The sequence below is a fragment of the Agelaius phoeniceus genome, chromosome 3 (genome assembly GCF_051311805.1).
Source record: "Agelaius phoeniceus isolate bAgePho1 chromosome 3, bAgePho1.hap1, whole genome shotgun sequence".
Lineage (NCBI taxonomy): Eukaryota > Metazoa > Chordata > Aves > Passeriformes > Icteridae > Agelaius > Agelaius phoeniceus.
The window spans coordinates 100,959,658-100,975,983 of NC_135267.1; the positions used below are offsets into that span (position 1 = coordinate 100,959,658).

General features: G+C 43.8%; 1 protein-coding gene across 1 annotated transcript in view; it reads right to left on the reverse strand.

Moving 5' to 3' along the window:
• The window catches only part of SLC1A4 (solute carrier family 1 member 4), a 25,253-nt gene continuing 8,927 nt past the window's right edge, over positions 1 to 16,326 (reverse strand). The window contains exons 2-8 of the mRNA XM_054630606.2: positions 15,447 to 15,489; positions 14,288 to 14,350; positions 9,072 to 9,238; positions 6,130 to 6,363; positions 4,763 to 4,957; positions 3,195 to 3,329; positions 1 to 987 (exon numbers count right to left, since the gene is read on the reverse strand). Of these exons, the coding sequence (XP_054486581.1) occupies positions 753 to 987; positions 3,195 to 3,329; positions 4,763 to 4,957; positions 6,130 to 6,363; positions 9,072 to 9,238; positions 14,288 to 14,350; positions 15,447 to 15,489 (1,072 nt within the window). The 3' untranslated portion in view covers positions 1 to 752. The remainder of the gene's footprint in view (positions 988 to 3,194; positions 3,330 to 4,762; positions 4,958 to 6,129; positions 6,364 to 9,071; positions 9,239 to 14,287; positions 14,351 to 15,446; positions 15,490 to 16,326) is intronic.

Consider the following 16,326-nt stretch of genomic DNA (forward strand, 5'->3'; position numbering starts at 1 on the left):
GAAAGGAGGAAACCAATCCTTGATCTGCACGAAGATCTCCTCTGTTTGGTCCCACAGTTTGGGAGTTACTAAAGAAGGAAAGCTGCTATGAGCTGCAAGGTAGAGAGAGAATAAAACAAGTCCCTGTAAGCTATTAATTTAGGTATGAAACAAAAAAAAAATTAAAAATGGAAAACAGCTAGTTTTAAGGACATATTCAAGGTTTTTAATGGATCGGAGAACATGAGAGGAAGGGGAGTGGGAGAAAAATGTTGCTTCATATCATGGCTGTAATGGTTGGTAAGTGTTTCCAGGCTGGAAAACAAATTCAAGCAACATTTTCACCCACTCTGGAGTTTTTAGACTGCTTCTCCATTCAAACAGCAGCAAAAATTTTTCCCTACAATAAGCACATACTGGGTTTGTCTACCTCCCTATCTTCAACCCATCTGAGCCTTCACTAATGGCAGTCTTGTTAAACCAGAAGCCTCGATGGCAGTTCTCACGTACATGTACACAAGTGTGCAGTGCAACATGTATACATGTACACACATAAACTATCAAAATACTATTATAAAGTGAGTGTTCCTCCTCAACACCCCTTCTCTGCCCACCCCACCTCCCTCCCCTTCCCCAGGCCAGCATATTTCAAAGCAGACTGGAACTGAGCACTTCCAAGAGCCATCCAGCCCCAGGTCGCACTGCAAAGGTCTGGGGGCGTTGCCAAGTCCCTGGGCCACCTCGAGGACTGGTCTTGACGAGCGGCCTCGAGTTCACAATACTGATTCCTTGGATTCAGGGTCTGCTGTGCTGCTTGTGTTGGAGACTGGGTTTTTGTGGGTTACCAAGGGTGACGTTTCTGCTTCAGACTTGCTGTTAGCAACTGCTTCTACGGTGACTTCCTTGAGCTCCTGCTCTCTCTCTTTCTTGTCTTTTTCATTCAGGTAATTAAGGATGCCTGCTCCCAGGGCATCCCCTTCCACATTCACAACTGTGGTGGTTCGGTCCCTGGTGAAGATCAGAAACAAAAACCAAAGCAGCAGGGTTTTAGTTTTAAGAGAGTTATAACACAATAAGGGGAGCTGATTCACCCCTGCAGAACCATGAACATCAGTGGAACCAGACAAGGGAGATGTAGTTATCAAAGGTCTTTTCCACAGAAGTATCATCTCTATTTCAGAACTAAAAATGTGCACCAGAGCAGGTTTAAGGTCAGTCAAACTTACTATCAGCTGGTTCTGGTCTCTCTGTGGGTTGCAGCAATGGTACTACTCTTTCTCAGGCATTCTGCTTTTCACAGGTCACCTCCTTCCTCTTCCCTTTCCGCAGGCCAGCATTTTTCAAATGCATGTTCAGAGCAGGAACTTACTTCGGGCTTATCCAGTAAGTGACTCAGAACACCCAGCTCTCTTTTTTAACTACTGTGACTGATATCTTAATCCAAGCACCTACTTAAGGGATCTTTCCAAAAGCAGGCAGAATGACTTGTGTTCTCTGCATTTGTTCCCCATAGCACCTGCCCTAATTTTTGGTCCTACAACACAAAACTCATGTGCCAGGGTATAATGGAAGAGATTTATGAGTCATAAAGATGAACAACATTCTCATGTGTCTTTTGAGACTTGCTAGTCATTCTGCAGCCTAACTTTACCAGAGGCTCTACGTGTAATTGTGGTCCTCTCTGGTAATTAAACAGCTGGCATTAAAGCAAGACATGGGACTCCTTCCTCCCTCTTTTCCCCTTTTGTTACAAGGCTGAGCTCCTTGACTTGAATACTGTTGACCACAGAGGGATGCTACCTATCTTAAAAGGAAGGCAACCAGCACAACACAGGCTAAGAGCAGCCCTGAGTGGAAGGACAGGCAAGTTTTTCACTCTTGCCTCGAAGCACTTGCAAGTATAGGTGTGGAACACTCAGCCACTACTGTACTTCCTTAGAAAGACAGGATAAAAACAGCTAGCCAGAGCTTTGCCTGTATCTCCTGTCCTCTGGAGGTGGCTGATCCCCAAGAGGTTACAGTAAGAAAGAGTGATGACCCTAAGGAAGCTGTAGGAATATGCTCCACAGACACGTGTTGTGTGGGAAGGGAAGCTAATACAGCTGCCACATCCCACAGTCTCTGAAATTCAAGGGTGTCCTCAAGCATCCTAATTTCCACATCTGCTGTGGGAATGCACCATCTATACAGACAGGCTGGTGTTTCCAAAAAGCAGTGCTGAGGCATTATGTGCAGTGCAAACCAGGAGCTGCCCAATAACTCACCAAATGGAAACAAATTACCTAAGCAGGATTCAGATCACTTGACCCATGTGACCTCTAACCTCCTTCCCTGAAGATGGAAAGGAAAGGTGGTAATACTGTCTGCTAAACTTGTGACACTCAGCAGTGTGTTCCAGCCATGACAGTGCCCAGGGCAGTCCCAAGTGTCACAAACCCTGTGTCCCTACCCTGCCAATGGACAGCACCCCTCTATGACACTTGTGTGGGTGCTTTGACCACAGTCTTGAAACTATTAAAAAAGTTCAAACAATAGCTGACAAGAGCTTCTGATGAAAACTGCTTCGCACACATGACTTAGGAAGTTTTCCACAAGTGATGTTCAGACTCAATTTCCTTTGTCCTCCCCTGCCCTTCTAGCATCCAATTAATTTCCAGCAATATCAACACCTTCTAAATGGACTTTTAACAACCATTCTAATGGGAATTAAAGCCAAGAAGAAATACATTTCTACAAAGCCTGAATAAAAAAGCTGAAGAGGGATTTCAGCATGCTGACTGCTTTAAATGGGAAGGCACCACCTTTTCCATTCTCCATCACAGGTTACCTGTCCCATGGGGTCTTATTTTCTACTGGGTTATATTCTGTACTTTGACCACATTTCCAGCTAAACATGCTACAAGAATGCTGTAGTGACGTGGATGTCACTCTCTTTTCCCATGTAACAAGTGACAGGATGAGAGGAAATGGCCTCAAATTGCACCAGAAGAGATTTATATTTGATATTATGAAAATTCTTTTCATGGGAAGAATTGTAAATCATTTGAACAGACTGCCTATGAAAGTGGCGGAGTCCCCATGACACAGCTTAATGGGGAGCACGGTGTGTGGTGCTACACTGACAAAATCTGAACTTTTTTTCCAGCCTTAGCCATTGTGAAATTGCATGTTTCCATGCTTCCCAAGAGCAGGTAGGCGGGGCCTGCAGTACTCACACGATCCAGTCCACAGCCAGTATGAGGGACAGGTCGTTGGTGGGCAGCCCGATGGCCTCCAGGATGATGGCAATGGTGAGGACGCCTCCGGCAGGGACCCCGGCTGCTCCCACGCTGGACGCCGTGGCCGTCACGCTGCAAAGCAACGTCCATGCCTGGTTAGAGGACTCCCAGCTCTCCTCTGCTGCACTCTGCCACCTGCTTCCCCACCATGGGAACTGTAAACAAATGCTCCAGCATGGGACACGCCGAGCGTTTGCTTCCCAGGCAAACCCCTTCCTGCCTGCTGATGCAAAGGAACGGGTACAGAGGACGGGCTCAGCAGGGATCCGCAGCAGTTACCGTGGCGATGGCTCTGGGGTCAACACCAGGACTGCCTTCTCAGGATAACAAACAACCAACACAACTGTATCCTGCTGCCTTACTAACACTCCCAGCTCCAGTATGCGGAGGGACTTACAGCTCCTGACCCCAAGTGTACAAAGGCAAACTCTGCCATGCAGGGCACAGCACCTTCTCTGTGTCTCATTTGCATCCCAACACAGAGCCTAAACCAGGAGCTGGAAACCTGCAGTGCCTGTGCTCAACACACCTTTTTGTGTGCAGATGTCTGCAACTGAGCTCTCCTTGGGCTATCACTGCATCATCCTCAGACCTGTCTTCACACCTGATTCACTGAGAGTACCTGAAAAGCTGATTTGGCTACCCACCCCAAAAAAAAACACAGTGCCCAGCCCTGCCTTAAATAGACAAACAACATACTGGGAAACATAATCAAAAAGAAAATAAAACCTGGCCAGGAAGGGTGAAAAATGCCAGGAACCAGCCCTAGGAGGCATGTGGTGGATGCAGCTGTGGCTGCTGGGCACAGCGAGGAGTTTACAGAACTGCTTGTAGCATCCTCATTTAAGGGATTTTGAGGAGAGAAATGAAGATAATGACACTTCATGGGATATGGGCCATTGGAGGATATTCCAGGCATAGAGGGGAGAGAGTCTTAGAGAAGGAGGTAGGACTGGGGAGGTGGAGGGGATAATGGAGCAAAGCAGTTAGGAGGGGAAGAACAAGAGATCTGTTCAGGAAAGCCAGCAATGTGATGGTAGGAAGAACAGAGATAAGCAGGAACAGAGTCTTTAGAACAAAATTCGTGCATAAGGAACCAAGGAGCTGGCAGGAGAATTTTCTAAAACATCCAGAGGGGGAGTCAGGGGATACTTTCTGAGCAGTGCAGAATGCCTCAATTACCCAGCCTAATGGTGACTGAAGGATGGAGGAGTGAGATGCTTAAGGAAGGAGAGGAATTTCATGTGAGAAAGAGCTTTAAACAGCTCAAGGACTGTTTCAGAATTCAATTACCCCTACCAGGTTCCACCTTTCATTAAATCGAGACTCTGGCAAATCTTGTAAAGGTTTAAAGACTCCATCCTTTAATCACCCTATAATTATGTTACATAGCAGTTTGTAAGCTTTATGTCAGAGATGTGGAATGCTAACTGTTAGCTATTAACGGAGAGACCACAGCTTGAATGTGTCTGGGGGCCAGAAGAATGTGGTTGCAAACAACTTACAGAATTGTGAAGATCTGCCCAGGGTTGAGGTCGACATTATTCAGCTGAGCAATGAACACAGCTGCCATGCACTGGAAAATAGCAGCTCCATCCATGTTTACAGTGGCCCCAATGGGAAGGATAAACCTGCTGATCCTCTTGTCAACTCCATTGTTCTCCTCGATACACTTGATCATGGACGGGAGTGTGGCAGAGCTGGAAACAGAACAGGGAGAAATGAAACGGAGCACCAGGGTGCTCTGAATGTCCCATCACTGTCTCATAGCTTCCATGTTGCTGGTATGCTGCAGACAGGACTGTCAAGGCAACAATGCCATTTTACAGTCCCTCTCTGGCATGATGGCAATGAGGGGCCTTCCTGGTTCAGTTTTGAGCAGAGGTATTTAATAATCTGCTTTCATCCAGAAATAGCTGATAAGGACTTTAATCTCCCAGAAGCAAGAACTCATGACTTAACACAGTATGCAGCATTACATGGCTGTAGAATGAACAAGTCTCAAACTACAAACATGCAGTAACAGATGCAAATATAGCAGGGGAGGTTGGAACTAGATGATCTTTCAAGTTCCTTCCAACACAAACCACTGTATGATTCTATGATAATATAAACACAACAGATGCAACAGCAATCTCTGTTAATGCTGTATTAGTACCTTCTCAAATGAACAGAAAAATAATTAAAAATAAAACATCACTCTTGGATTTACTTCTCGCATTATAATTTAGATAGTTTTATTCATAAACCTCTCCTACTATGCAGAAGGAGAGTTTATAAATAGTACTTCAGCGCCATCAGCAGACATGCGACTGCTTTTGGGGACGACCTGAAATGATTTTATATAGTATGTCATCTGATCAGGTGTTTGTATTTGAGAAAAGTGTAAATGACATGCTCAATCATTTGGTTATGACAAATAAAAGCTGATCAGGCCAGATCTTTGAAATAAATAATGTTAAATGCCTTTACACTAACAAGCAAGTCTTCTTTGCTCCTACAAAATTAGTCTAAATTTGTTCCAGGTCCTTCTGAACTTAAAAAGTAAACTTCTGAGGACAAAGTCACTCACTACTGACCCTCACTTCACTAAAAAGGACAGCTGGCAGGATCATTTAAAGGCAATTTTTTCCCCCAAGATATTTCCAACTAGGTATCATGCTATGGCCTCCATATTTTGAGGAATTATTTTCAACAGCTGATTATCAGGCTGACGACAGCAGTGAGCGTCTCTGTGCTCAGAAGACTCAGAACTCTCTCCTTTCTGCAATCTCAGGAACAACAGTCACACCTTAAAATAAAACTGGATACAGCCAGTTTAGGGTGACAAACATACCCAGGCTATAGTCTCAGAAGTGGCACAGAAACCCACCTGGAGCAAGTGGCAAAGGCAGTGGCAAGTGGTGTGATAAGTCCTAAGAGAAAACGATACGGATTTTGCCGTGTGGCTGCAAAATAAATAAGTGGCAGAATGATTCCTCCATGGATGACGTGGCCCAGGATAGAGGCAAAGATGTATTTTCCCAGACTGGTCACCAGAAGCACAATATCTTCCATTTCCACAATCTTGCTCCCAACAAGGAACATAATGCCAATAGGTACATACCTGTGTAAATGAAATATTGGCTGTCATTAAGTAAAAACAACAAGCCTTGGAAAACATGACATTTTCTGTCCTAGAGATAATATTCCCCTAAACAATCTGCTGCTCCTACTGAAGGGTGATTCTTTATTCACCACACGCTCAGGTTAGGCAAATTTGGAAGGCTTTTCTAAGACTCTTGTTTGGTGGATGGTAAGCAGTCAAATTTTAAAAAGTCTGTTCACTTATGCCCTCAGACACAAGGCAAGGAGAGTGCCAAAGGGAAAGTGAGTGGGAAGCAGAAATGCTGCCAGGAGCTACCAGGGCAAGACACCAGTGAGGAGAGGAGGGAAGGGAAGGGAGCAGCATCACATCACTGGAGTACAGACAGGGGTCAAAAAGTTGGGTTTCAGACACGCAGAAACTGCCAGCAGGAGTACAGAGTCAGGTCATTAAAATCACAGACACACTGGGTGCCAGCTCTGTGGAGGTTAAGAAAAAGCTGTGTACATACCAGAGAGCTCAGCTAAAGGCTGCTGATGCATTTGCCAAAGACAGCAATTAACTCTGCTATTTGCCTAAAAAGGACTAAGTTAAATGATCAGGCTCCCAGAGCTTCCCCCAAGCCACATTCATGCCTCCTATCTAGAAACATGCCACGTCAGCATTTGTTTGAAGTTTCCTTTGTAAAGAACACGTGGAGCTGCTCCAGGGGAAGGGCCACCTGCACGCTACAGCCACACCTCTGGTCCCAGTAGCCCTGAAAAGACTGAACTGCCCTTGCACCAACAACACAGCAGCTCTAAACAAACTGTGAATCACTGCAGGCCTGGGGCCTGCTCCTTCCTAAGCTTTACTGGGATGTTTGTGTCTGAGTACCTCTGCTGATGCTGTCCACACTTCATCCCTTTCTTCTAAGATTAAGAAATACTAAAAGACCACCCAGCTCCCTAAAATCCTGCCCCAGGAAAATGTGTGACTAAAAAAGATTTACCTGTACGTCTCAGGAATAAAGAATCCAATGCCCATGTTCAGAGAAGCTGATTTGTGGAGTCAGGACAAACTTCAGAAGATTTGGTTAAGCATGCAAAGGTCTGGAAAGGTGGGCAAGCCTTAAGGCTGCTAAAATCACTCACTTTTTCCTGGCCTGCCTCTCCCTCAGTAGTTCTGCAGCTCCTCTGTTCCATGCAGAGAGCATCTCCCTATATCCCAGATCCATGTGAGCATCCTCTGTCCTCCCTTGACCAAATCTCTAGGGGAGCCTGTGGAACATCCCACAATTAGCCTCTGCAATTCTGCCTTTAAACTGTGTTTATGAGGGCCCTGATTAGTCAGATCCAGCTGAGCCCTGGTCCTGCACAAGCTCTGAACACTGAATTCCTCCCCTTGAAGAGGGAGGCTGGAGAGGAAAGAACTGAAAGTTGAGAACCAAGTGCTGCTAAAGCACAAGAGTGGCTGTTGAACAGGACCAGATATGAGCTCAAGCTGCCTTTGTCCCTGGTAGTATGGTTTCACCATTCCAATGGTATCCCTTGGAAAGCACATGCAGCTTTACAGATTTTGAACAAATAACAGGACTACACAAGAGCCTTAAAGAAGGAAAGAGAACAAGTAAAGGTTTCACTGTTAAGGGTCAGCAGTGGTCCCTATAATCCACAAAATAAAGGATTACATACCAACTGATTGGCTTGAAGTGCTAGCACTGTAATAAGCTGAATGCATGAACTGCCTCTTATCAGTATTCAGTGTCCAAGGAATTACACTCAAGAGCAAAAAGCTTAAGCTGCTTGGAGACTGAATTTTTCAATCCCTTATGATAGCAACTAACACAGAGATCTGCCTGTGTAAAATCAGGTATTTTGTTAAAACCCTTCTACTTCTCAGGGAGAGGAAAACAGTAGGAATGAAAAATGCAGAATGAAGGAAGAAAGAAATATGTTTAAATATACATTTTAAATATACATTTAAATATACATTTAATACATTAGGTACATTTACAGCTTTTTCACCAGCTTTGGAAAGGGAGTGAGAAATGTCCCACTGTTAATTTGTTTGCTAGCTATCTTTATCTTTTGTATGTGAGGTATTAGTACTGTTGGTTTCAGAGGAGCAGCCTAACTCCATACAGCTACCAAGGACAGCCATGATACTGCTCTGAGACCCAGGTTCATCCCACCTGATGGAAAACCCAGCCAGGAGGCTGCTCCTACCCCAGCTTAGGTAGCCTGAACCACTCTCTAGAGGTGCCTGCCTCCTCCAAAGCTGGTTTCTTGCCTAATGAGGAAGTTTAGTGTGCTCCAGCTCCCAACTAAGAGACTTTTTTTGGCATCAAAAGCTTTGTGGGATTGATCAGAGCACTAGTAAGCCCACAAACTTTTCCAGACTCCAAGGAATTAAGTGAAATAATGTATTTGCTTATTAATAGGCAAGAGCAAAAAAATCAGCATTAGGAAATACTGAGTTTTCTTTCCACTAAATAATGAAAATGGAGTTCTGGAGAGGATTTATGGGCAACCCTTTGAAGTTCTCCAGCCTGATACCTTAAGCTATGAGTGATTGTCTCATTACAGGGCACAAGCAAGGAGAAAACACCCCATGGTGCGACATCACAGCATTCACTTTTGCTGTGATGAGGGATCTCACAGGAAAGAGCTGGACAGAGAGATGAAATGTGAGTTTGCTGATCTGTGCATAACACTGCAGTGCAGGTGTTTCTGCAGTCACACACTTACCACATAATCCAGGTAACCAAGACCATTGTTGCCTCATTGAATGAGTTAAAGAAGCGAATCAGATCTTCCCCCTCTGGGCCAAGCTTTTTCAGTGCCACTCCTAAAACCAGAGCAAACAGCACCAGTCCCAGGATGTTCATCCCTCTGATATCAGTACCTACAGGGACCTGCAGAGACAAAAAAAGAAGGCTTGTTACATGTGAGAAAGGACAAAACCAAACAAAAGGGTCATTTTGTTGCTGTCTGATTGATCTGAAATCAACAAGCAGAACCTATTTTGGAAAGGCAGAGCCTATTTTGTCAAAGGGAATCAAGGAGATCTGGATGCAGCTCAGGTACAAACCTCCCTAGTTATGAGCTGGCATGGATTCACTGAGAAGGAAAGGGCCTGCCCACGTGCCCTTCAATATAATAGCTGTGCTCTCAGTGACCTGAACAAGAAAACTCCCCAATTTACTCAGGACTTTAGTGCAATGATGATACCAAGGTGAAAACCATGAGAAAACAACCAATGCTATGAAGCAGAAGGAGGGGAGAAAGGCAGCAAACTGTGGCAACCTACTCCATCTGTCCATGTCAGCTGTGGGAGACAAAACAGAAGAGAGATACCTGTTCCCCTTCTCAGAAATCTGTCACTGCCTGGAAAAAGAGAATAAAAACAGGATCCACCTATTGACAAAAACTAGTCTACCCACAGGTCTGCTCTGTGGTTAGTCCTTCACGGTTTGCTTCTCAAAGAGAGCCAGAGCTCTCTTTGGCAATGTAGTATCATATGAACTCAATGAGTACTCTTGTGGCTACATAAAAATATAATTGTTTTGACAAACTGGGTTTTTTTCTCTCCAACTTGGCAGTACAAGCATGTCAAATCGTTGTTTTATTTGGAAGACTTTCTACAACAGATGAAGTTTGTGTACAAGTTTTGGCCTTTTGGCTAGTTTAAGTGGACACTAGCTCAACATTAGGAAAGAAAAATACATTCTGAGCTAAAAGTTTGAATTTAGTATCGACTAAAGAACTCAGGATACTGATCTCCTAAATCTGATAAAACCAGCCTGCTTAAGATTCATGTTTTTTCTGGAAGTACACTGCTGAACTCTCTCAATGGCAGGTGGAAAAAAAGTCCTGCAGGGAAATGGGTAAAATGTAAATTATACACAAAAGCAGGAAGATTAAACTGCTGTTAAGGGAAGTGTTTACAAACAGTGAAGGTGCTGGCTTTTTTATTCACTAGGTAAAAAAAAATTAGATATGGAATCTGCAATTTTTATGGTATTTGCTTGTTCAGGATTAAGCTGCCACTATTTATTTGACACCTGATTGAGAGAACTGAGAACACAGACAGATATTAAGCAGGAGGCACAGTGTATCTCCAGAGATGTCTGAGGAAACATGCTGTCACACACACTAACACTTTTCTGTCTGGATAGCTTTGGCTATATTCTGTTTTTTCTGACTGAAAGTTCTAAACTCTTCTGTGGCTAGAAAAGTAAAGACAAAACAAATGACCCCATCCTATTAATTAAACAAACCATCTGTGTACATGGGATGTTATTTTATAACATATATCATTCTATACTGGGTTTGTTTGATAGAGGGGTAATATGAAAAGTTCAGCTAGAACAGAATTTTACCATAATGGGCCCAAACCATTCCACAAAAAAAGTCCTAAAAACAGTGAATACTCTCTTGTTTTGGTTCCCATTGTGAAAAAAAAATGGTATAAAACTTTGCCATGAAACAGAAATTCAGTGTTTCAATGCTTTAAGAGCCCAGCATTCAGACCTGGATGTTGCTGGGAGAGAAACTCTGTACCCTCCAGAATGACAGTACATGGTCTTCTTTCACCCTTGGAGAAGTCTCTGTCCACCTTGCTCCCAGCACTGTGGTAACTGCTGCTGCTGTTCTCCAAGTGCTCACACTCACCCAGCACTTCAAGCCTAGATTTTGAGATCTGGGGACCCCTGATCTGGTGACCAGAAGATGACTGTGTGTGCCACTGCCAAAAGCTTGTGAGCTGTCTCCCTCTATTTGCTGTCATCCTGTCCCTACTTTCAGGCCTTGCTCTCCCCTTGTCTCTCACTGATTTCTTTACAACACACAATACTCACCATCACCTCCCAACACTGCAGATGTAGGCAGGAGATGCACCACTTGCCTAGAGTAGTAACTTATTGCAAGAAATTTCTCCCTGCAAATCCAGGGCACGATCCTCAGCATTCAGGGAATTCTACCTCATTGCGACACCACACAGAACAAGTCCAGCAGAAAATCTTCAGCGGAAGATCCTCACAATCCCAGCCTCTAAAACTGGCAGATGCTGAACAGCCTTTTTGTACTCTCACACAAGAGTGCATCACCCCAAAGGGGCAGCCAAACCAAGCAGCATTGTGGACACCAAACAAAAACAGCTTTAATGAGAACTTTGTTCCTGGACAAACTACGGGACACGTTATTGTTTGCTTGAAATTATGCATTCTCTTAGGAAAATTCATGGAGCTCTTCTGGTCCTTGAATCTCTCTGAAGATCCCATTGTTTTTTAGCTCTTGAAACAAAATGCTTATCAAGGAAACAACTGCTGACATTGAACAGTCCCAGTAGTAGGTGGCTGAAAAGAAAATGCAGCCATGTGATGTGAGGAAGAAGAGCAACCACTGGTTTGTGTATTTTTACTCCTGTCCAAAGAGGAACAGAGCCCCCCCAGGCTCCCTGTTCTGCAGATGGTAAATTGAGATAGTCTGTGCCCCAGGAAGTCTTGCTGCCAATGAGACAGAGAGGATGTAGCCATAAAAGCTGGGTAAACAAGAGGTGAGCATGTGAAACAACAAAAAGGACATGGCTGAGCAAACAAGTACATGTCCCACTGTTCACTTCATCAGTGAGAGAAGACAGAGCCTAGTAACCGGGGGGGGGTGGGGGGGATATAATCAATGGAAATTTTTGCTCTACATTATTCATATGGAAAATTGAAGGAAAATATTACTCCTCTTCCCTCAAATATTCTGCTGATGAAAGAAAAAAAAAAGTAGATAGGAATATGATCTTATTCCTAACGAACCAAACTTCTGTCACTATGATATCCAAAAATCATACTCTTCTTTCCAAACTTAATCCTCGTCTATCCATAAATACTATGGCCAGACCAGTACTAAAACTGAGCTAACAAAACTGAGATGATGCTCTCTTTTTATTTGGTCTGTTCTTCCCTAGAGACAGTAGGGCGTCTTCTGGAATTAAAGAAGCTCAGTCTGGTTTTGCTCCAACAACTTAAAAAAGGTTTTGGAAAAATAATAGCAGAAATAACCTTTACATCATCACAACTGTTGGCAAAAACAGACACCACTGGTATATTCATAATATTTTTTCTGATGTTACATCAAACAGGAGACCGATAGGCAGGAAAAAGAGAGAGGAAAAATGAAACAAATAAATGTTGCATTTTAAAGGGCCAAAAGATGCATTCTTATCTCTTAAGGAAAAGTGATGGTCTTGAACAAGCATTTAGAAAGTACTTGACAGCAGCACCATTTTCAATGGATATGGTTAGCCTTAATCCATGCTTGGTTGCTACGGAGTCCATATCAAACCTGACAGTGAAGATAAATAAAAGACTTACTCCCATTTCACTTACCCTTGCTTAAATGTCAAATAACTCAGCACTCCGCAACAAACACACAAATCTAAGTGCACGTTCCTACAGCCTCTCATACCGAGCGTGCTGCGCACGAAGCTGCAGGGGCGTGCCCTGCCCGAGGGCACACAAAGTGCTCCTTTGGGATTCCCGGTGACCTGCATCCGTGTCACACATCCGTGTCACGCGGGGTGACCGCAGAGCCGGGCTAACGCCATCCAGCAGGCACGGGCAGGGGGAGCTGCCTCCTCCCCAGTGCAGCTGCCCACCCTGTGATGCCAGGCTCTCAGGCAAGGCACAGCTTTGCTCGGGTTCATGCGCCATCCCAGTCACCTGTCACCCTGTCTCCGACTGGTGAAAGTTCAGGTCAGGGCTGGAAGCAGAGTTCACAAACACTGTTCTGCATCACCTGCTCACACACCACGCATGGGGAGGAGAAGGCAATGGAGCCAATGCTTCCTGTGCTCAGGGATAGGCTCCAGAGTCCCTCTGGGTGAGCATTAACTGCTCTTTCTTTGATGGTTTTACAAACTGGTGGGCAAACCCCAGCTGAGCCCTTCCATGACAAATGCAAACATTACAAGTCTCTTGCCCGAGGGGAATTCAAATCATATTAAAAACGTATTTACCCAACATCTGATACTGAGCTCAGACAGCCAGAATGAGCCTGAGGAAGAGAAAATCACCTTGAAAGTAATTTCTCAGACCAGTCTCCCAAAAATCCCATGGCAGCACATGAGACACTTTATTTGGAGCAAGGTGACACCTTGCAGGCTGGGTCCCTGGGTCTGTTTCACAGCATGCTGCTTGTAAGACAACAGTAATTATTGCTGGGCCTGCAACATGTTGGCTCTGGCCAATAATAAACATGTTTTATAGCCCTGTCTGCTGGAGAAATGACACTTAGCAGGATACAGAGCATCTCTGGAAGTCCTACCATCTACATATGGAAGGTGCCACTCTACTTTGTCTACACCCACACACCAGTTCCCTTTTTGACACCATTGCAACAGTAGCCTAGCTGTAATATTAATATATAATATTAATAATAAGCCTGTCTGTAATTTTTACTCCTTCAGACCACTTGTTACTCCTTCAAACAAAATTTCAGCAACGAGAAAAAATTCTCAACCCAACAAATCTCTTTTTTTTAAAAGAGCCTTGGGTAGAGGAAAAAAACCCGCATTCTCTCCAAACTCTTAATGAAGAGTAAGGTTTAAGGGACATAGTCAGCCAGCTTGATTGCTATTTATTTCCAAGTCTACAGAAAGTTATTTGGAAACATTATGTAGACTGACTAAAATTTAGATCAAGTGAGACCAGGTCTAAGAAAGCATGGCCTAGAAAAATAAAGTGTCAAGGGTCACATCAGTTGAGCTCAACTCTCCTCTCAAACACGGCTTTCTGTTGTGGCCATGGGTACTCATTCAGCTTGTGCGTATCTCAGTTCCAGGAAAATAAAAGCACTTGTTTCTTTCTCAAGACTGCTGAAAAGGATTAAAGGCTGTAAAGTCGTCAAATATTACTGACAACAATTTGTTTAAAAACCTAAGAAATTACCTTACCTTTTCCCCATGACCTTACCTTTTCCCATGTGATATTTCCAGAGGTTGTGTTCCTGAGCAGCAGCTGATAGTCTGTCGCATACTGCAGGTTAGAAATAAAACACAACCGAACAAAAATGGTGAGGCAGGCATTAAAATTGTCAGCAAAATATCTAAAAACTAGGGCAACAATTTACTTTGATAAACAAACTAGACACCTCACAAAATCAGGGCACCTCTTTGGGCTTGTTTTCTTTCAATATGAAAGGAGGGAAGGAAAAGCCTCTGTCCTTGTCAATTCCCTGTGACAACAGCAGCACAGAGGAAAAGAGGACTGCTTTATTTCATCCCTAAACACACACAGCCCTGACACTAGAGGCATCACAAAATATCCTTTTCAAGGTGTTATTTTTTGTACTGCTTCTGGTTTTACTCACGGAATATTGACTTGTACTGTATTATATATTCATGCAATATGGAACTTGATTTTAAGAGTTTGCCCCTGGTTTTGATACAAAAGCAAACCCACTATGAAAGCAAAAGCCGTTATTTTGCTCCTATATCATAAAGAATCATTCTGCCGTATGACAATATTCTCAATACTCTCTATCCTGACATATAAAATTAGCATTGACAACTAAATCAAAATCTTTTTGGAGCCCTACAGCTCCCATCCATCAGTTTAAACCACAGTATGTTCTGGTGCCAGTTACCATCCCACCACGCTGTCTCTGTTGGAAGGGAAACCAGGCTGAGTAATTAATCCAGCAAGGGATACAATGGAAACTACTGAATAAAACCATCAGGCAACAGGTACACATGGGAGCCTAAAGGTCTTCAGCCTTGTCTGTTCTAAACCCAGCTCTAAACTACATAGCCAAAGGATTCCCAGCTAGCTACTGCAACATGGTCAGCAGCCTGCACAGGATTGCCACTGCTGCCTAGCATGGCACCCAAAGTTTAAAGAATATTTTTGGTGAAGGTAGAAAAGATGGGCTTTGAATATGCTTTTGTTTGAGGAATATTTTTCAAATAATTTGCCAAGGAAGTTGTATGTCTGACTATATCATGTGCTTTTAAAAACCATGCCTTCTGTAAGTAAATTAACTTCTGATATTTTCTATACCATCTTTCTAGTCCTCTTCCAATAAATGAGCCTATGCACTGTAGCTCATGTCCAAAGACCTCACAGATCTTACCGTTTCAAAAGCTGCAGCAACAAGATTTGCAGGGAACAGGTTTCTGTAAAAGACAAAAAAGAAAATGAAATATGTCATGGAGAACTTCTAAATTAATGCACCAATGTATCTTTCTCTCAAACAGAATGCCTTTTTCAAAGGCAAGCACATTGGCACTGGTGAAGCGTGTAGCACAGAAAATTCTCCAGCAGCATGGAGCTTGCTATGTGTCCAGAGGTGTCGATGACATCTTCCTTGGCTCACATGAAAGAGATGACAGATGCTTGCTGTCACACCTCACCTTTTGGGCAGGGCCACCAGAGGCAATCACACACAATGCTGGCTCTACACACCCATTGCCCAGTGGCTATGGAAACTGGTTCAGCCACACCACCTGCAGCACCAGCTTATGGCCTCCAGTGTCAGGCAGGTTTTTAGCACTGCTCATGTGATTACTCTTCACTCACAGCATCAACATGAAGGACAATCCAATCAGCAAAATCCACTTATGAGAATGGCTTAACCCTTCAACACAGCACAGCTAGCTTCCCTGATCACCAAGGCAGAGTAGAACAACATCACAGGCCAGACTTCTCTGCAAGAACTTAGACAACACAGGTGGAAAGTACAGGCAACTCCTATGGAACATCTGAATCCAGTAATGCCTTCACACAGAAATGCCAATCTAGCATCAAGTTGGTGCAGAGAGGACAGCATGCAATGTGATGTACACTCTTTCTGACCATCCAGTATGTATCTACATACAGGAAATTAAAATCATGAACTGGACCGAGCAGGGCATTCTTCCAAGCTTCTTGTGGTATCTTATAGTTGGTTTTAATGCTCTAATTCCTTTCTCACCTTAGGGGAAAGAGCACGTGTTCCCCTAGCCAAATGACAG